Here is a 22,755-nt window from a genome sequence, read left to right on the forward strand (position 1 = left end):
GGTTCATATGAACATTTGACAATGAGCTAGTTTCAGGATTCACTGTGATTATGTAACAGATCTATTAAGAAGCTAGCAAACCAATTTGTTACATATAGAGGTGGCAAATGTATGGTCTTTTAGTAACCACTGCAGGTGAAAAAAACCCTAACGTTTCACATTTTCGTTAATAATTTGCAATTATTTAGTTCCTTACATCTAAGTATCCAAAGCACTTTACAAATATCATTATTATTATTTGTATTGCAGTAGCACTTTGAGGCCACTATCAGGATTGTGCGCCCCTCTTCCCCCAAAACCCAAATTATGGGAAAATGGCAAGAAAACTCAAGTGAATGAGCCAAATGCATTTTTGGTGCAATGCCACTCAAGTTAGTTTTATGCTTCAAGCCAACGGAGTTACAATATGAGTTATTACATTATGGATTACTTTGACCCAATATGTTTTTTTCTTCAATAATGAGTTTTAGCCAATATGCCCAGTAAGGGTAATTAGGAGATAAAACACACAGAATAAGCTATGAGGAACTGGATAAAAAAAAAAAAACCATGTAGTTTTGAAATGTTGTTTTCCAGCAGACAAGAAACTCATTCTTTATGATGGCTGAACTCTTCCCAAAACTAGAAAAAAATGTCTTTTTTACTGTACTGCGTTAGTAATGCAAGAGTTTTTCTAAAGTTTCTACATGAACAACTGAGCCCACAACTTCCCAATCCAAAGCCATCCATGCTAACCACAAGAACATTTGGGTAGTTATATTACGGAAATAAAATTTATGGTCCTGGAAGACAGACTTAAGAATAATAATTGTGATAATAATGAAAGATAACAATTAGTAACTAACCCTAAACTATCAAGCCACTCTCCTGAGAAGTAGTATTGTTAACATTTTGTTTTCCTGATACCTCTTGGTCCTGAAATGATGTTACTTACTGGCATGAGGAGAGTATAATGGATGCAGAATCCAGGTTCAGAAGAAAAATATTCATCAGATACAAATCTTATCCTGATCTGGTTTCCTTTGGAGATTTGTTTGCTTGGCACAGTACTGGAACCACACCAGCGCCCTAAAATAGTGCCATCACTCGGCTCTTCAACTTCTACAAAGTCGTACCTGAAAGAAAAAGAAAATCAAACATTTATTGACTGATGTATTTCCTACAGAATTCTCATGATTTACTCAACATAGTCACATTTCATTTAAAAAAACCCAACAACAAATGTCTCTTTTCATGCTGAAAGTATGTCATTGAAGCCAGTAATTTTAATCCTAGGTTCTTCATCCAAGTTGCTATTGGCTTAAACACATAATAAAGTCATTCAGTGGAGTTAAAAAAAAAAAAAAAAGTTAGAACAAGAGTTAGCATTTTGAACAAAACCTCTTAGTAACAAATGTTTGTTTCTTATATGGAAAATAAGTACAATATATGGGATAGAGAGGAAGAAAATAATCATAAAAGAGAAATAACATAATTTTGAAATATTTTAAGTGTGATACAGTAATTGGTATGTGCTATATTTAGTAGCAGTAGTAGTAGTATTTTGCTGATGACCAATGTTCAATGGCTTCTTTTGCAGCTAACAACTTTCTCCTCCTGTACTCTGATAGGAAAGAAAGCTTGGAAAGGCTTGAAGTGGCATTAAGTTTTCAGTCCAGCAAAGCTCTTAAGCATTTTCTTAACTTTAAGCATGTGTGTAGTTCCACTGAGAGCTTTGCTGGATAGGGCCTAAGTATAGAATGTACCAAAAATTATCCAGCATTTTGGGCAACTGTCTCACAATGGATGGTCTGGAGATTGAGTTTTGAAGACATAACACAAACAATGAAGGTATATCTCAACCCAGTATTTTGTCATTCCTATCCACTCCACTCATCATCTGCTCCAAGGAACAGTCATTAAGAATAACCTTCTCAGCAGACTGCTTTCTATTTCACCCCTCAAATAGAGGCACAGACATTATTAGGGAGAGGTGTGCAAGGAGCACAGGGCTAATCCAGTGCTGAAACTCCCGGGAGATGTAAAAGGGGACAAATGTGCTTAAAGCCGCCTGCGTGTAAACCAGATATTTGACCAGTAGAAGGCCAAAGTGGACCCTAACATAAGTTAGAGCACTCATGGAGTTTGTTTCCATTACTCTACCACTTTCTCACTGACATAAGGTGCGCACTTCCTTTACACGACCCTTTTTGAAGTCTTGGTTTTTGAGTCACACTGCATCAGTGAATACCTCTAGTTTCTAGCTTCTCAGACCTTCCCCAAACAGTCATGAAAGGAAATTATTGCTGTTCACAGGATTCTGAACAGGAGTGAAAACATGGCAATTCTGGTCAGTTTTCCCTCTACTGCAGCTTGGGAATCTCTGTGCAACAACAGAGGCACTAGAGTTGTCCATCTGATGACATACGAGGCCGCACTGCTATTTAAGCTTAAAGGTGTCTTTGGAAGATTATATTATAACCATTAGGGATGGATGGATATATATATAAATAAATGATCATTCAGATTTTGAAAACAGTGATTGCAAATGCCTGGGGAAGTTTCCTACTCTCCCTCAATTTTTCTAGTATTGCTCACATTCTCATACACATATATACATGAAAACACACCAAATACATTTCTCAAAGCAACCTGAATTGGTAAATCATAAATACAGTTCAATTCTTTTCTTAGAAACAAATAGTTCTACCCAAAACTGTAACTAATACTCTGATTTTAAAAAAGAAGAGAAACACACACACACTCTTCTAAATAAGGCAGGCATTGCTTAATGTGAAAATCATTACTTCGTAACAATTTTCCATTAAAGTTTTCTGTATTTTTTTTTCAGTAAACTTACTCTCTATAATTATTCCCAGTTCCCTAGCTAGACAGCAGGCAATAAATTCTTGTGTTGCATGTCTGTGCAAGTCAGGCTCATACATTTATTATCTCTGTTTAAAGGACCAGTATTTTTTCCACTTAATTAAAAATGAATAAAATGAACATGCTCATTAAAATGTGTTTGCAAGATATTACTGTCATGTACTTGAGTTTTAAATCTTGATTGAAATCATGATATACTACTAATTGCTTTATCACCATTATATTTGATTTTCCAAATGAGCATCATACATTTATACAATTTGATTCTTAAATTCATCCATCAATATTTTCCTTTTATGATCATGTGTTAGTCTGAACACAATGTGCATGTAATAGTACTACAGCCTCAGGGATTTGAGAACATGTTTTAATTTGCCGTTTAAACGCAGCGTATACGTTTTTAAGAGGGTCTTTTTGTAGTTTATTGCTTCAGCTAGAAAACAAAAGAAAGAAGCCATCATTTCTTCTATTTCATGGAATGTGAATAAAAATCTGTTAGGTGTTATGTTTATTGACTTCAGACTCAAAAGTATTGGATGTCAGGCATACTACAGTCACCAGTGCTTCTATATAATTTATGCACTTCTTTCTATTGCACCTTCCAGACTCCTGGCACCCTAGGGGTAAATGCACAATTCAAATTCCATAGCTTTAAACCTAGAGCTTTTTTAAATGAACACTAATAACTCAGCTAGATGGGAGACTAAGTAAGGATTCTGTCTAGCATACAAAAGCCAGGAATGAGAATTATGACTCATATGCAAAATAGGCCCAGATAAGAAGGTTCATCTTTGGCTCACTTTTATATTCAGTTCTTGTCTTCCCAATCTTTGCACATGTTATTTGAAAACAAGCTTCTGTTGCAACCGGTTTACTTTTAATTCAGCATATGTGTCGCTAATGATAACTTGATTGAGCCTGACTTTGAAACACTTGAAAGCGGTTTGATATAAAAAGAACAGATTACGTAGAAGTAAAAACAAAGAACACCAAACCCAATATCACTGATAAGTGGAAAGCCATATGTCCCCAGGTGAACATTCTGGAGACACTGTAATCCTTATAATGCACTCACTAATATTGTATTGCAGTGTGCACAATTGCCCAAATCACTATTTAAAGGATTTATTAAATCTATTTTATGAGCCAATTAAACATAACTTTCTCACAGCAACATGATACAGTACATACAGCACTAAGTGGTTTATAATGATTACTCCCTTTTTCTAACATCTCCCTGGGGACCTATAGAGGATTTATGTTCAACAAACAAATCTGGCATTCTAGACAAAATTTCTGCTCTCATATGGGAATCTACAAACTGTAAAGATGAGTTTCTTGCTGCTGAGCACAGCAATAGGCAGTTTTTTATACAGAATAGGTATTACACCATTAAAAGGGGAGAATCTTTACAAAGTCTATCTACATCAGCAGAAAAAACAGCACATTTCCCAGACATACTGAAATTCTGTCAATTAACTTTATCCCTGTCAGTTATCTAAACCAACTGTTCGGTCAGAGCCTGCCAAATAGATCAGATGTGCATCTCAAAATTCCTAGCATTGCACGTGTTGACTGGAGCCTAAACTTGCTGTGAAAGATAACAAAACAAAATGGTTACGAGTCTCTAGTGTTTACAGGCCCAAACTGTACTTGGATGGTGTGCAAAACTGAACCTTCATGTGACAGGGCTGAACAGTAGCAGTGGCAAAATCCACAGCTATCCAAAACTATACTTTCCTGTATAGAGATTTGTTAGTCAAAACTGAGAAGGCACTGACAACAGATAAATGGTTTCACATTTTCCAATGAAGTTACAAAGATGATTTATACACTAAATAATTGTTTGCCTTTAAATAAAATACCTTTCCAGTTTTTCTTCTGCTATATAAAACCTAGCTTGAGACTGCACCGTCTTCAGTACTATAATGAATTATAGCATTAATATAGCGCTTTACGTTTTCAGTATATTATACAAACAGTCAGATTTTGGACTACAGGGCGGTTTATTCAGGAAGCGAGGTGGCCTTTTTAGTCATGATCAGCCCATTTTTCTTTCTCCTATTTCTGTGGTGGCATGCATATGCCACTTATTTTTGGTATATGTTCCTGGGACAGTGGACTGAATTAACAGATTATTTATGCAAGGGGCTATTTATTTGTAATGAACAAATAAGCAATGAAAATTGCTCTCTAAATTTCAAGGTCTTTCTAGCCAGGAAATGTATTTTTCCTGGGGAATGTATTTTCCCCTCCTCTCTGTATTTTTCTGTGGTTTGCATTGTCATTTGCTAAATATATAACATGTTGATTACCTGGGCCTGCAGCTTCAAGACGTTTCTGCATCTTCCCCCTGCCTCTAGTAATTTCAAAAAATAAATCAATGAATCTATAAACAGAAACCCATAGTTACTATAATTCACTGTATCAGAGAACTTGACTCTTTCTGTTCTTCTGTGTGTGCATGTATGTTTTATAAATTAATATTTACTTAATAAAAATGCCTTTGCTTTGGTGAGGTGTAATATTACTCCCTCCCTCAATTATTAGTTAGAATACAGAATTGTTCTTTTATGGAAGAATAGGAAATTGGTAAGAACCTCCCACTTGTATAGTTATTTGCTTGATCCCTGTGTCAATATATTTGCTCTACCTCTCTTTAGAGAAGATTGTTAGGGACTAGAGCTGGATGAAAAATTTCTGATGGAACATTTTGCCTTTGGAAAATGCTGATTCATCAACATTGATAGCTCTGTGGGAATGTGACTATTTCAACAAATTCTGATCAACATCCGTTAGGTTTCTGATGGCACCTTGGTTGCCAGGAAATATTTCAAAAAGGTGAAAAGGAAGTGTCATTTTGACTGTTGCTAAACAAAATTTTGGAAATCCCATTCCATAGGAAATTTCATCTTGTTTTTAATTTTTATTTATTTGTTACATTTTGGAACTATTTTTTATTTTTGCAATGGGATGGGAAAGTCAGTTTTTGGCCTGCTTTACTTGGGACAGTGGGTGAGATTAATTTAATGTCTGTCTACATTAGGTTCGACGGGGACAGGTGAGCAAAGCCCACAGGTAAGTGGGGAACATGGAGACCGGGGAGACGGGTTGGAAACGAGAGGGAGTGTGGGCTATATTGGCAGAGAGAAAGGAGGGTCAGGACAAAACTGGAAGGAAAGATCAAACCAGTATCTTAGATGCCTATATACAAATGCGAGAAGTATGGGGAATAAGCAGGAAGAACTGGAAGTGCTAATAAATAAATACAACTATGACATTGTTGGCATCACTGAAACTTGGTGGGATAATACACATGATTGGAATGTTGGTGTGGATGGGTAGAGCTTGCTCAGGAAGGATAGACAGGGGAAAAAGGGAGGAGGTGTTGCCTTATATATTAAAAATGTACACACTTGGACTGAGGTAGAGATGGACATAGGAGACGGAAGTGTTGAGAGTCTCTGGGTTAGGCTAAAAGGGGCAAAAAACAAGGGAGATGTCATGCTAGGAGTCTACTACAGACCACCTAACCAGGTGGAAGAGGTGGATGAGGCTTTTTTCAAGCAACTAACAAAATCATCCAAAGCCCAAGATTTGGTGGTGATGGGGGACTTCAACTATCCGGATATATGTTGGGAAAATAACACAGCGGGGCACAGACTATCCAACAAATTCTTGGACTGCATTGGAGACAACTTTTTATTTCAGAAGGTTGAAAAAGCTATGAGGGGGGAAGCTGTTCTAGACTTGATTTTAACAAATAGGGAGGAACTCGTTGAGAATTTGAAAGTAGAAGGCAGCCTGGGTGAAAGTGATCATGAAATCATAGAGTTTGCAATTCTAAGGAAGGGTAGAAGGGAGAACAGCAAAATAGAGACAATGGATTTCAGGAAGGCAGATTTTGGGAAGCTCAGAGAGCTGATAGGTAAGGTCCCATGGGAATCAAGACTGAGGGGAAAAACAACTGAGGAGAGTTGGCAGTTTTTCAAAGGGACACTATTAAGGGTCCAAAAGCAAGCTATTCCGCTGGTTAGGAAAGATAGAAAATGTGGCAAAAGACCACCTTGGCTTAACCACGAGATCTTGCACGATCTAAAAAATAAAAAGGAGTCATATAAAAAATGGAAACTAGGACAGATTACAAAGGATGAATATAGGCAAACAACACAGGAATGCAGGGGCAAGATTAGAAAGGCAAAGGCACAAAATGAGCTCAAACTAGCTACGGGAATAAAAGGAAACAAGAAGACTTTTTATCAATACATTAGAAGCAAGAGGAAGACCAAAGACAGGGTAGGCCCACTGCTTAGTGAAGAGGGAGAAACAGTAACAGGAAACTTGGAAATGGCAGAGATGCTTAATGACTTCTTTGTTTCGGTCTGCACCGAGAAGTCTGAAGGAATGCCTAACATAGTGAATGCTAATGGGAAGGGGGTAGGTTTAGCGGATAAAATAAAAAAGGAACAAGTTAAAAATCACTTAGAAAAGTTAGATGCCTGCAAGTCACCCGGGCCTGATGAAATGCATCCTAGAATACTCAAGGAGCTAATAGAGGAGGTATCTGAACCTCTAGCTATTATCTTTGGAAAGTCATGGGAGACGGGAGAGATTCCAGAAGACTGGAAAAGGGCAAATATAGTGCCCATCTATAAAAAGGGAAATAAAAACAACCCAGGAAACTACAGACCAGTTAGTTTAACTTCTGTGCCAGGGAAGATAATGGAGCAAGTAATTAAGGAAATCATCTGCAAACACTTGGAAGGTGGTAAGATGATAGGGAACAGCCAGCATGGATTTGTGAAGAACAAATCATGTCAAACCAATCTGATAGCTTTCTTTGATAGGATAACGAGCCTTGTGGATAAGGGTGAAGCTGTGGATGTGGTATACCTAGACTTTAGTAAGGCATTTGATACAATCTCGCATGATATTCTTATCGATAAACTAGGCAAATACAATTTAGATGGGGCTACTATAAGGTGGGTGCATAACTGGCTGGATAACCGTACTCAGAGTGTTGTTATTAATGGTTCCCAATCCTGCTGGAAAGGCGTAACGAGTGGGGTACCGCAGGGGTCTGTTTTGGGACCGGCTCTGTTCAATATCTTCATCAACGACTTAGATATTGGCATAGAAAGTACGCTTATTAAGTTTGCGGATGATACCAAACTGGGAGGGATTGCAACTGCTTTGGAGGACAGGGTCATAATTCAAAATGATCTGGACAAATTGGAGAAATGGTCTGAGGTAAACAGGATGAAGTTTAATAAAGACAAATGCAAAGTGCTCCACTTAGGAAGGAAAAATCAGTTTCACACATACAGAATGGGAAGAGACTGTCTAGGAAGGAGTACGGCAGAAAGGGATCTAGGGGTTATAGTGGACCACAAGCTAAATATGAGTCAACAGTGTGATGCTGTTGCAAAAAAAGCAAACATGATCCTGGGATGTATTAACAGGTGTCTTGTGAGCAAGACACGAGAAGTCATTCTTCCGCTCTACTCTGCTCTGGTTAGGCCTCAGCTGGAGTATTGTGTCCAGTTCTGGGCACCGCATTTTAAAAAAGATGTGGAGAAATTGGAAAGGGTCCAGAGAAGAGCAACAAGAATGATTAAAGGTCTTGAGAACATGACCTATGAAGGAAGGCTGAAAGAATTGGGTTTGTTTAGTTTGGAAAAGAGAAGACTGAGAGGGGACATGATAGCAGTTTTCAGGTATCTAAAAGGGTGTCATAAGGAGGAGGGAGAAAACTTGTTCACCTTAGCCTCTAAGGATAGAACCAGAAGCAATGGGTTTAAACTGCAGCAAGGGAGGTCTAGGTTGGACATTAGGAAAAAGTTCCTAACTGTCAGGGTGGTTAAACACTGGAATAAATTGCCTAGGGAGGTGGTGGAATCTCCATCTCTGGAGATATTTAAGAGTAGGTTAGATAAATGTCTATCAGGGATGGTCTAGACAGTATTTGGTCCTGCCATGTGGGCAGGGGACTGGACTCGATGACCTCTCAAGGTCCCTTCCAGTCCTAGAATCTATGAATCTATGAATCTACATAAGGGAACCAAGGGATTGGTAGCAGCTAGCAGGCTATACAGAATTCACTCTAACTTACTGGCGTTGTAAGTGATTATTAGATGTTCCTGCAGGGGTGACAAAAACTTCCTAAAAGTGGGGGGGGGCCACCAGCGCCTCTTCCCCCCTGAAGCCCCGCCCTCACAGCATGCCTTTTCTCCAAGGCCCAGCTCTTGTGGCATCCCTTCCCCTGAGGCCCTGCTTTGCTCACCATTACAGCCGGTAAAAAGTAGGGAGGCCATGGCGCCTTGGCCACCCCGTTCCAGCGCACCTTTGTTCCTGGTGACATTAATGTTGTCATTTTTGGCGAAGCAAAATGAGGTTCTACCCTTAACTTAATGGCATTTATGTTTGATTGTTTTTTTGCAATGTGATAACTATTAAACACAACATCTGATCAATTCCAAACTTACAGAGAATGTTCTAGGCACCAACAGGCACCGAGAGCCCCTGGCATGGAGGAAGGGGACATGGGGAACATACAGAACTTCTGGAATGTAGCAGAAGGTCAATGGGGGGATCAGGGTTCCTGACATGGTGGAGAAGGGAGGAAAAGGGGGACATGGGGGGAATAATTGCTACCTGTACTGCACCTTTTAGTATGTGTACTACCAGTCCAGTACCTTTCCCTGAAACTAAAATACATTAGCCCGTAAGACAGATGCACTGTGTGTCTTGTCTCTCTATACAGGAACTAAAAAAAAAAACACACAATACAAGAACTGAAAACCAAAATGCTAAAATAATATTGTGATGGGTTAGATCACAGAAACCCCTTGGGGCTGCCACCTGATGTGCCAAGCCTACTTCTGCCCCTGCTTTTCTGCCCTGGCAGCTTCGGACTTCAGCGCCCTGCCTGGTTTGAGCCAGACTCGCTAGCCTGCTGCAAACTCAGACCCAGGGTCTGAACCACATCCCGTAACAGCTGTAGGCTTACAGAAGTTACAGAAGTGTTCCTGTCTTTAACACTCAGATGCACAACTCCCAATGGGTTCCAAACCCCAAATAAATGCCTTTAACCCTGTATAAAGCTTATACAGGGTAAACTCATAAATTGTTCGCCCTCTATAACACTGATAGAGCGATATGCACAACTGTTTGCCTCCCCCCCACCAGGTATTAATACATACTCTGAGTTAATTAATAAGTAAAAAATGAATTTATTAAATACAGAAAGTAGGATTTAAGTGGTTCCAAGTAGTGACAGAACAAAGTGAATTACCAAGTGAAATTAAATAAAACATGCAAATCTAAGCCCAATACAACTGAGTACAGATAAAATCTCACCCTGAGAGATGTTTCAATAAGTTTCTTTCACAGATTGGACACCTTCCTAGTCTGGGCACAATCCTTTCCCCTGTACAGCCCTTGTTCCAGCTCAGGTGGTAGCTAGGAGATTCCTCATAATGGCTCTCTCTTTGTTCTATTCCACCCATTTATATATCTTTGGCAAAAGGCGGGAATCCTTTGTCTCTCTCTGGGTTCCCACCCCCTCCTTCTCAATAGAAAAGCACCAAGTTAAAGAGGGATTCCAGTTCAGGTGACATGATCACATGTCACTGTAAGACTTCATTACCCACTTACCAGCACACCCCTAAACAGGGAGACTTACAGGTAAAACAGAGCCATTTGCAGATAATTGTCCTGGTTAATGGGAGTCATCAAGATTCCAAACCACCATTAATGGCCCACACTTTGCATAATTACAATAAGTCCTCAGAGTTATATTTCATATTTCTAGTTTCAGAGTGATACATTTATAGAAATAGGATGACCACACTCAGTAGATTATAAGCTTTGTAATGATACCTTACAAGAGACCTTTTGCATGAAGCATATTCCAGTTACATTATATTTAAACTCCTTAGCATATTTTCATAAAATCATATAGATTTTAGTCACAAATATAAATGTAAATAATGCTGCCACCATGAATACAAGAGCACCGTGTTCGAATCTGGAAGAGGGAGTGCGAGAATGGAGGGGGAATTTCCTACTGTGGTAGATTTCATCCCCTTCTCCAACTACTGCCAAATCACCGGACCCAGGATAGAATTTTATCGCTAGATCTTAGGGTATTTCTACACTGGCAATTTTCTGTGCCACAAATTATACCGTTTTTATTAAAACGCTGGAATTAAACCACTGTTGCGTGTCCACACTGTGCTCCTTGTGACACTGGAGCGCATCCACATTAGCAGCTCTTGCAACGACAAAGACAGCAATGCATTGTGGTAGCTATCCCACTGTGCAACGGGCCGCAGGGCTTTGGGAAGCGTTTGCAATGGCTCATAGGGCAGGCACAGCATCACATGATGCAGGTTTCCCAATCCCATTGTTCCATGGGCATCCTACTACATTGCCAGCTGCTTTTCAACTGAAGTGTGTGTGGGGGGAGAGTGTGTGTGTATGGGGGTGGAGGAGACAATGTGTTTTGGGGGACAGAGAGTGTGTCAGCATGCTGTCTTGTAAGTTCAGACAGTGGCAGGAAGCAACCAGTCCTGAGGCAGGGGGAGGGGGAAACCCCGACATCAGCCCCCGCCTCTCTCTCTCTCTCTCTCACACTCACACACACACACACACACACCTGCTTCTGTGTTCAACAGCAAAAGCATTCCACATTAATAGTTTGCTTTGTGTCTGGAAGCAGATCAGCACCGCACGCAAATGCTGTCAGAGAGGGTGCTTTGAAAGGGGAGGGGTGCATATCTCCAGGGCAGCCAAGTTCAAAACAATGAGCAGAGCGGTCACTTGAGGCATTATGGGACAGCTCCAGAGGCCAATTACAGCACGGAAAGCAATCAAGTGTCTACACCGGCAATAGAGCGCTGTAGCCTCTGCGCAAATAGCCTTACGACTCTCATCAAGGTAGTTTTTTTGCAGCGCTGCAACTGAGGAGTTTCTGTGCACAAAGTGGCTTGGCAGTATGTACATGGCTGCAGTTTGAGTGCAAAAAGCTGCTTTACTGTGCAGAAACTTGCCAGTGTAGACAAGCCCCTAGAAACTTCAGAACAGCCATTTAGTGCTTCTACCTTTGAAATGGACCAGGTAACATTATAGTTATTTATTGATTCATTTCCACCGGAGGATATTCCCCTGACAAATTTCCTGGTAGGCTATATAAAAAGACCACTTAGCACAGGGGTGGGCAAACTATTGCCTGGGGACCGCATCTGGCCCTCGAGACATTTTAATCTGGCCTACAAGCTCCTTCCGGGGAGCAGGGTCCCGGGCTTGCCCTGCTCCAGCCAAGGAGCAGGGTTGGGACCTTGCCCCACTCTGTGTAGCTCCCAGAAGCAGCAGCATGTGCGCCCTCCTGCTCCTATGCATAGGGGCAGCCAGGGGACTCCAAACACTGCCTCCGCCTCAAGCCGCCCCCGCAGCTCCCATTGGCTGGGAACCATGGCAGCGTGCAGAGCCGCCTGGCTGTGCCTCCATGTAGAAGCCAGAGGGGGGACATGCTGCTGCTTCTGGGAGCTGCTTGAGGTAAGAACCCCCCAGAGCCTGCTCCAACCCCCTGCACCACCCCTGATCTCCCTCCCACCCTCTGAACCCCTCGGTCCCAGCCCGGAGCACCCTCCTGCACCCTCAACACTTATCCTCAGCCCCACCCCAAAGCCCGCACCCCCAGCCAGAGCCCTCACTGCCCCCCCTGGACCCGAACCCCCTGCCCCAGCCCAGAGACCCCTCCTGCATCCTGAACTCCTCATTTATGGCCTCACCCCAGAGCCCACACCCCCTCCTGCACCCCAACCCCCAATTTTGTGAGCATTCATGGCCCACCATACAATTTCCATACCCAGATGTGGCCCTCGGGCCAAAAAGTTTGCCCACCCCGACTTACCAGTTGCCAAAACAAAACAAAAAAATCCACCCCTCCTCCATACTTTAGAGAGAAAAAAAAAAAAAAACACCTTAGCAGACTCTGAACCCTTGTATCAGCACCAACAAAGATTAAGTGTCTGTATGGCAAAGGAGTGGGTGGAACCGTTTTGATTACAATTAATAGAAATGTGTGACCCAGGTTCTGAGACTTTCAAAAAAATTGAGAAACACTGTTCTAAACAACATGAACATAATTTAAAATGATTGTAAGAGCTCACTTTCCAGCTATTCTCTTTCTGTGAAAAGGTGCCTAAAAGCAGTTTGCCTGCTAAATTGAGCAGCCTATGTAGTGTACTACCCCCAGCCCTCCTCCCCTCTACATGGTCTTGGCTGGGCCTTGCACTAGGTCAGAGGGAACTCTTTAGGATACCACTACAGATTACGCAGCAGTTGGAAAGGAGACAAGCTGTGCTTATTAAATTACAATTTTGACTATGGGTTGCTTCTTTTAAATAAAAATGTAATAATGATTTCTCACCCTCAGTGATTTGAGCTGAAACAAATTTCCAGACTAATATCTCTATACTGCACAGTATAATTCATGTGCTCTAATAGCTGGTAGCAAGATGCAGCCTAGTCAGACGTGATCCAAAAAAATAAAAGTGAGTACAAACTCTTTCATACTTGGAAAATGCTGATAAATTTATACATTTTCTGTAGTAAATATTACTTCCTGCCTATATAGCAGATGAGAGTGATACTGAAAAATAATATACCACCATGTCTCTATTTACTATGAAGTAGTGATACTCACTGGCATAATCCAGTGACTAAGAACAAGTTTTGCTGTTGTTCAACAGATATGTGTGAGAAATATGCCTCAGATGTATGTGTCAGATATCTGATATAAATCAATAATAACATACTGTAGATTCTACACCAATCTAATTTTAATTATTTCAGTCTAGAACATGCAATGTTGGAGGTCGGAAATTGGCTTGTTGAGCCGTAGACTCGTTTACAGATCTGTCAAATGTTTGCCCGGTGTTATCTATCAATTGTAATGTTTTCTCAAATGAATTAGTTGTGGGACCCAGTATTCCAACAAACAACTAGTTTTGTATTTCTATATGATTATCTGGGAAGACACCCTTTATAAAGAATGACCTAGTCTTTATATTTCATATGAACACAAGAACAAGGGTTCAATTTTCTTCTCATTTACACTGCTGAGTTAATCATGGATTTACATTAGTATAAGTTAGAGGAGGATCAGGCCACTAGGGTTAAAAACAAAAATCCAATTTTCAAATAATTTTACTGGCAACATAGATGCACATTAATTCACCAACCTCTCTCTGGTCTTACAGACCACATTTCATTTTTTTTTAATCTGTCTTAGCCAAGGCATCATCTGAAGCTGGAGCCTCTACATCTTGCTCATTACATCGCATTGCTTAAAACCTTGGCTTTAATCTAAGATTCAAGAACTCTTATCTTCATCTAAGAGCTCTTAGAGCATCAGCAGCGTATTTCAGTGCTGGCTGATAGTGAAAATGAAATAAAAAGAGCTATGGGGAATAAACCATCACTATTGCTAACTTAAGTGTTTGCAAGAGCTGTACCTAAACACATGCTTAATTTTAAGAATATGAGTAGCACCACTGAAGTCAGAGCCTTAGTGATTCAGTCCAAGTGAACTGGTAGTGCCAATACTAGCTGTACTGGTAGTCCTATGACAGGTTATGTGCTTAAATAATTCCATATTTAGGCATTGATCCTGAACTACTCATGCATCCATCTCAAAAAAGATGTATTGGAATTGGAAAAAGTACAGAAAAGGGCAACAAAAATGATTAGAGGTATGAAACAGCTTCCATATGAGGAGAGATTAAAAAGACAGACTTTTCAGCTTGGAAAAGAGACGACTAAGGGGGGATAACAATAGACATCTATAAAATCAGGACTGGTGTGGACAAATTGGAGAAAGTCCAGTGGAGGGCAATGAAAATGATTAGGGGAGAGTCTGAGGAAACTGGTCTTATTTAGTCTGCAGAAGAGAAGAGTGAGCAGGGATTTGATAGCAGCCTTCAACTACCTGAAGGGGGGGATACAAAGAAGATGGAGCTAGGCTGTTCTCAGTGGTGGCAGATGACAGAACAAGGAGCGATGGTCTCAAGTTGCAGTGGGGGAGGTCTAGGTTGGATATTAGGAAAAACTATTTTACTAGGAGGGTGGTGAAGCACTGGAATGGGTTACCTAGGGAGGTGGTGGAATTTCCATCCTTAGAGGTTTTTAAGACCCAGCTTGACAAAGCCCTGGCTGAGATGATTTAGTTGGGGTTGGTCCTGCTTTGAGAAGGGGGTTGGAATAGATGACCTCCTGAGGTCTCGTCCAACCCTGATCTTCTATGATTCTAAGTAAATAAGGATTTACTCCTTTTCATAACAGAAGAACTAGGGGTAAGCAATAAAATTAATAGGCAGCAGGTTTAAAAGAAACAAAAGAAAATACTCTTCACACCACGCACAGTCAACCTGTGGAACTCCTTGCCAGAGGATGTTGTGAAGACCAAGACTATAATAGGGTTCAAAAAAGAACTAGATAAATTCATGGAAGATAGGCCCATCAATGGCTATTAGCCAGGATGGGCAGGGACAGTGTCCCTAACTCCTGTTTGCCAGAAGCTGAGAATGGGCGACAGGGGATGGATCACTTGATGATTAACTGTTCTGTTCATTCCCTCTGAGGCACCTGGCATTGGCCACCTATAAAGCATTTTTCTGTTACTAATCTATTACTAAAATGACATGAAGCATCATTAGAATATACAGCGATACAACATCACTGTTTACAGACAAAAATCGAAGGCAAGAGACTAGAATATTGCCATTCAAGACTCTCTCTTATAATTTGTATTATTTTTAGGACTGGAAAAAAAATCCAGCCTAGTACCTTAATTTATTCTATGCAGAGTTCTTTTTCCACCAGCCATAGCCAAGGAGGGGCAAAGATAACATTTATATATTGTTATCATACACTTACCAAAATTTAGGCTCATGTAGATTTCCTTCCCCCAAACCCCTTCCTGTGGGTTTTACCAAGTGAAAAATCCCCATAGCAATTTTGCAATTCTGTACATGGGGGAAGAAATGTGCTTCTAACTCTTGCAGGAGCTCAGCTTACAATTCAAGCATGTAAGGACTTTACTCTCCTTTACGTTTGCATAGCTACAAATTAGTGGTCATAAAATTATCCAAGCCTATATTAAGCCCACCCACAGTACATGAACCAATGACCTGTATGAAATAGTATTTCTATTATTTGTTGTCCTTTTATTGGCCTTTGTTTCATGTTATGGAATTGTTCTTTTGCCCTACAAAATTGTTTTATCCTTCCCAGACTAAATAATCCTACTTTTTGCACATCCTCATTATACGTACATCCTGTCAGACTTCTCTTGGTTGCTCCCCACTACCACACATTGGCCCTATGCTTCAGTGATTCTCCCATAGCTAGTAGGGCTGCCAACTTTCTACTCACACAAAACCGAACACCCTTGCCCTGCCCCTGGTCCCGCCCTGCCCCAAGGCTCCATCCATGCCTCTTCTCTGAGACCCTGCCCTCACTCAGTCCATCCTCCATTGCTCACTCTCTCCCCACCCTCACTCACTTTCATCAGGCTGGGGCAGGGGATTGGGGTGTGGGAGGGGGTGGGGAGACTCCAGCTGGGGGTGTGGGCTGGGGCCAGAAATTAGGGGTTCAGGTATGGGAGGGGACTCCAGGCTGGGACAGTCAGGTGGGGTGTGGGCTCCGGGTGGGGCCAGGGATGAGGGTTTTGGGGTACAAGAGGGGGCTCCATGCTGGGGTCAAGGGGCTCAGAATGCAAGAGGCAGGCTCAGGGCTGGGGCAGGGGGTTGGGGTGCAGGAGGGAGTGTGGGTTCCAACTGGGGGTGTGGGCTCTAGGGTGGGGTTGGGAATGAGTGGTTTGGGGTGCAAGAGGGGACTCAGGGCTGGAGCAAAGGATTGGGGTACGGGAGGGGGTGCGGGCTCTGGGAGGGAGTTCAGGTGCAGGAGGGGGCTCAGGGTTGGAGTGTGGGAGGGGATGTGGGCTCCAGGAGGGCGTTTCAGTGCAGGAGGCGGTTCCAACCTGGGGCAGAGGGTTGGGCTGCGGGAGGGGTTTTGGGGTGCAGGCTCTGGCTGAGCAGAGCTTACCTCAGGCGGCTCCTGGTCAGCGGCGCAATGCGGCTAAGGCAGGCTCCGCATGGGTCCCAGAAGTGGCCGGCATCTCCGGCTCCTAGGTGGAGGGGTTGGAGGGGCTCTGCGCGCTGCCCACGCCCACAGGCGCCACAGGTTCCCAGACAATGGAGCTGCGTAGCCGGTGCTTGGGGTGGTGGCAGCACATGGCGCCCCTGTGGCTACCCCTGTGACTAGGAGCCGGACATGCTGGCCGTTTCCAGGAGTTGCACGGAGCCAGGGCAGGCAGGGAGCCTGCTTTAGCCCTGCTGCACCGCCAACCGGACTTTTAGCATCCCAGTCAGCAGCAGAGTCCCTTTTCAACTGGCCATTCCAGACGAAACCCAGATTCCTGGCAACCCTAATAGCTGGCTATGTTGGGTTTCAGGCTGCATTGTACCAGTAGAGCAGCTTAAAACAGCCACAGTGCACAATAGGATTGGGAACAATATTTTCAAGTTAACCAAATATAATACATACTACTCTTGATTTATTTCATCTGAATTTAGCAGTTCATCACAATATATAGCAAAATCCATATAATTTGCTTGAAGGTGCTGAATATTTAGGTAAAAAATACGAGACAAAAGGAGAGTGAGAACAAGAAGTGAAGCTGGACAACAGGTGAAGAAACACAAATGTCTGTCTAGGATTAGGACAGTTGGTATGTCTGCTATTTCTGCTGATTAAACAGAAGGAAGCTGCTTATAAACCTGACAGTGAGCCTGCTGACTATACCATACTCAGACGTTCAGTAACTTAAAAACATCATGGTGGGAGTGCATGCTATGTATAACTAACACTATTTAGAGACTATACATAGTAAGTTTAGATTATGCTGTTGGCCTTGTCTTTGTAGTTTGCATTTAACTCCTGACATCATGATTTAAGAAACCACACAAGAAAGTATCTGGAGTCTTGGAATCAAAGCTGCTAAACTATCTACACCACTGAACACAGAAGGCCATGGCTGTAGAGTCTGAGTCTGTTTTTAAGCCTTTTAGTGTATTCATTTACTTGTACCTTTTAATAAGTAACCAGAGGAAAAAACTCCATCAACATTAATTGTTCCCAGAATATCAGAGACAGAAACAAGATCTAATAGTACAGCACTCATTTTCAAAGAAAATAACTTCAGTCTACACCATTAGAAACAGACCCGACAACAGTAACATGAAACAATTTTAGAAGCAATAAATTAGGATTAGGTTCATTTACCAAAATATTTTGATACCGTGGATCTAGTTTACTTTATTTGAACAGCCTGCTTGAGACAGAGTACCAGTGAGGAATTTTAAAGAGTATGAAATGTTTTCTAAATCAATGCATGCAGTCTCTGGTGTGAGGAAAGGGTAGGAGTTAAATCAGCTGTCTCCTGTAGGGCACACCCCCTGCTAAACTAGGAACAAAACTGATATTGGCAGTAAAAACAGATATTCAAATGAAACAACTGTAGGCAGTAGCTTTCAAGCTAAGTAAAGGTAGTGAATGTGATAGTCAAATTTGTAGTTATAAACTCAGCTCCTGTCGAGTATGGTTAGTGCATTTGAGTTTTAAATATTTTTTGTCTCAGTAACCTTTGTTCTAACTGCAGAATATTTTAAGTTTTCTAATTTTGTTTCCTTGTGTATTGTTTGTGACTTTTTTGCTTTGTCAACTCTGCATAAAAAGTGGTATATAAACATCATAGTCATTCAGCAAATTTTAACAAGTGATAGAAAAACCTCAAAGAATTTGGATCCATATTCTACATTCATGATTACCCCTTCATTCGATGTATCTCTCTAACTTTGCTGATATTACTACCAACTCCACTGCAAGTTTTCAGCAAGTCTTGCAGTTTATAATTGGCCAGGTTCCTTCTACAAAACTGCAGTGCCCTGGGACTTCCATGTGCCATAGAATCTCCAGGAGACTGTGCACTGGCTTTCAAGCCAACAGCTGATTCAACAAAGATTGTCAAACCTTGTGAAGCCCCACCATGGATGATTCTATGAAATATTACCCTGTATGCCAGGAGAATTATCAGAGATCATGGAGAGCTTGGGATCCGTATACAGATCTTCCAAAACAAAAAGCCAAGATATAAATGGTTTCTTCCTTCCCCCACCCCAAAACCTAGCTTACTCATCAGTAGTTTCAGCTAAAAGCTAGCATCTTCATAGAATGAACTACAGCAGTTCACCCAACCTGGATTTATGCACAAGCGGATCATGTCATTTCTGCGATGTCACAAAGTTTGCCAGTGCTTCATTAATAACAACAAACCAGATGGAATGAGGCAACCAGGCTTTTTCTCTGTTCATCAGACTACAATATCACAATTGTTAAAGTAACTTAAAAACTGAATTATTAGTTTACTATTGCCTTTTCCAGGATTTTTTTATGTGAATCAGGATGCTCCATGTGCTCTAATTATCTCACAACCATGGATCAATTTAGCTTCTTGATTAAATTTTACCCAGCTTTTAAATCTCTCCCAAGTAGTTGCCATCATTCAGCTACCTTACACCAAACTGGTTGGGCATCTCTGCCAGGCACGAGAGCCAGATACTCGAAGACCCAGATACTGATATTTTAAAAATCATCCCAATAAACAGGCTTACAAAGCGCGCGCGCGCGCACACACGCGCACACACACACACACACACACACACTCTTCTTCTTTACACATGATGGGGCTAAAAGTGAAAAATAGCACAAGCAGCAAATGGATACTATACTATAGAATTGCTGTAGATTTTATAGCTGGTGAAGCAAGAGGCATTTACATTTTATAGATCATTTAGGTACCATGTGTACAGAGTCCCACGGTATGTGCTGCAGCATCCTCCAGCTTTCCCAAAGCCCAGCCAAAATCAGTGCCTGGATAAAGAGTGTCTGGCTAAAGCTGAATCCAGCTAATACTGAAGTGATAATTGTGAGACAAGGGAAGTACTATGAAGATTTTGCCTCTTCTATAACATCCTCTACTAGAGAGGGTGCCTGGCCATAGACCATTATCAATTTGCAGCCTTGGCGTCTTTTTGGGCTCCTCACTGCTTTTGAATGCCTAAATAGCCATGGCAGGGGGAAAGAAAAGTCCTTCCATCTGTGAATGGACACAAGATCATGCCCCCTCCCATCAGACAGAGCCCTGGCCAAAGTGATCCAAGCAGTGATACTCTGTCACCACTCATATAGGCATCCAGGAATGAAACAACACACCCAAAAAAACATTCTATGGCACAAAATGCAGCAGCCCAGCTTCTTAGCAGCACTCTCTCTGTGAGTTCCTCTTTAAACAGAGTCCAGTTCAAAGTCAATCAATAAGAATTGGCTCATAAGTGTACAAAAAAGAACCTACACAGGCGCCACGCCTAGCCTATGGAACTCATTGCCACAAAAGCTAAAAATGGCCAGATATCAACCCTTTCAGAACTAAGTGTAAATCTTATTTCTTCATCTTAACTTGACATTATTATGTTCTTCATGAATACATAGACATAAACACACACCCAATCCCACAAGCACAAACAATAAATGAATCAAGATTTATTTGAGAGGCTGCTCAAATACTCTACCGCCCTAGCAAAACTTCAATCTGCCAGCCCCTGCAAGCCCCCTGAGAAGTTTTTAGCCAATTCCCAGCACCTCTCCCACTGCTTCCACCCACATGCCTTATGCAGCTGGGTCAGAGGCTAGTGGGGCAGACCCCAGCCTGGGGTTGCAGAGACCCCTGGGTCATGGTGACAGACCCTGCAGGATGGGAACAGTCCAAGGCCAAGATGAAAATTGTAGTCCCCCTACCCCGGCCTCTGCCCTAGGCCGTGAAAGTGGCCAAGACCCACTGCCTGGGTGGGCGATAACCCTCCGCTGGGGCCGCCCTTTCCCAGAAGGTCAGTACCAGTTGCCTGTGGCTTAGCACACCTGGCTCCTTCCCCCAATGGGATGTGGGCCAGGGATGGCAGAAACTTCCTAAAAGTGGGGGGGCCACCAGTACCCAAACTGTGGCCCTGCCCCCACAGTTCCCCTTCCCCCCCAAGGCCCCACTCCGGCAGCATTCCAGTCCCCCACCACAAGGCCCCACCCTCCGCTCACTCTTCTCTGCCCCTTCCTCCCCTCGCTTGATCTTACAGCCAGTAAAAAGTGAAGGGGGGGAATGGCCCCCTGACCCCTCCGTTCCAGCGCTCCTGACGTGGGCTCCAGCAAGGGGCACATCCCAGACTGTAAGGTACTGGTTAACAGGCAGCAGAGATTCACCCCCTAACCCCACATGAAGCCACCTGGACTGGAAGCATTGCTTTCTTTTTCACAGAGGGCAGCAGGCTTCTTCCTACTGGATAGAGTTGCGGTCTCCACACCTCAGCCCCCACACTCCTGGCCAGGCCCCAAGTCCAGATCCCCTGGCTCAGCCCCTCACACCCACATCCCATCCAGGTGCCCTCCCTCTGGCAGCCCTGCCAGCCTCATGCCCTGCCACCACCAATCTCTCACCCCAGGAAGCTGCCAAGTCTGCCTGTAGCTAAAGTGGCCTCTGAATCAAGCTAGTTTTTCTACTGGCTGTGAAGGAAGACATTGAAAGATTGTTATTTCTACTTTGAAATATTTTGGAGGTGCTCCGACACTATAGTGATGGGGGCCACATAAGTATCTACATCGATTAATAATCGTCATAATCGGTTTTAGCAGTAACACCTAGGAGTCTCAGTCAAGGACCAGTACTCCGTCTGAAAGGAAAAGGGATAGGTCTCATCTAATCAGAACAAAGTTGTTCCACATACTACGCCCAGTTCCTATGGATGTTGTAATCCTTCTGTTACAGGGAAACCTCTCTTGGGAGCATTCTATATCCAAATGTTTAGTCTATTTATTATGTTTATCATAACTCAACACTGTACAATACTTATGTCCCTGAGTACAACAGCTAAGCAAATAATTTTCCATTGCACAGCTACAGACTACAAAGAGAATGCTACATTTCAGCTGTGTGCTTCTTTTTGATACTTCTGTGTCACTGCTAAAAGTTAAGTAACAACTACAGAAACACTGATGATAATTTTCTAGCCTCAGATTAAGTAAGGAAATAAATGAGTACTCAGAAGGCACATGTTGCAGAATACTTCTCCAAACTGGTTGATAGTCTGCCTATGCTATCTGGCCACCAGAGGATTTTTGTATTTGTCCATGTGGTCAGCAGATTTCAGCTCTCTTCTTGTTACTTATACCAAGTCGACACCTTTAATTATCCTTCAGGGGAGCAGAGACTTCTCTACCAGTCCAACGGCAATAGACCCTAGAAGTCCTGTAAGCCTCAACATTGTGCCACTGCTGAATTCAAACCTAAGGTAAATTACAGAATATGCTAAATCTCTGTAAAAGATCAAACAAGCACCATGTGAACCTGTTGTAAAAAGGTATTAGGATCTGCAGTAGGATCAAGAAAAGGTAAAAGAGGCAGTGAAGGCAGGACTGTAGGATTAAGTGAGAGCCAGGGAAGCTGCATGGAAGGTAAAAAATACCCTGTTTCCCCGAAAATAAGACAGTGTCTTATATTAATTTTTGCTCCCAAAGATGAGCTAGGTCTTATTTTCAGGGGATGTCTTATTTTTCAGAAATGAAAAATGCCTTATTATCGGTGGATGCCTTATTATCGGGGAGGTCTTATTATCGGGGGGATGCCTTATATTACAACGAGAGGCAAAACTGTAAGTAGGCCTTATTTTCGGAGGATGTCTTATTTTCGGGGAAACAGGGTATGGTTGGAGGGACTGAGTT

General features: G+C 42.2%; 1 protein-coding gene across 2 annotated transcripts in view; it reads right to left on the minus strand.

The window, feature by feature from the left end:
• Positions 1 to 22,755, minus strand: part of PDGFC (platelet derived growth factor C) — a 243,621-nt gene that overhangs the window by 63,842 nt on the left and 157,024 nt on the right. For both annotated transcript variants that reach the window (XM_034771611.1, XM_034771612.1), the window contains exon 3: positions 935 to 1,115. In XM_034771611.1, coding sequence (XP_034627502.1) covers positions 935 to 1,115 — 181 coding nt within the window. The remainder of the gene's footprint in view (positions 1 to 934; positions 1,116 to 22,755) is intronic.

The sequence above is a fragment of the Trachemys scripta genome, chromosome 5, assembly GCF_013100865.1.
Source record: "Trachemys scripta elegans isolate TJP31775 chromosome 5, CAS_Tse_1.0, whole genome shotgun sequence".
Taxonomy (NCBI): domain Eukaryota; kingdom Metazoa; phylum Chordata; order Testudines; family Emydidae; genus Trachemys; species Trachemys scripta.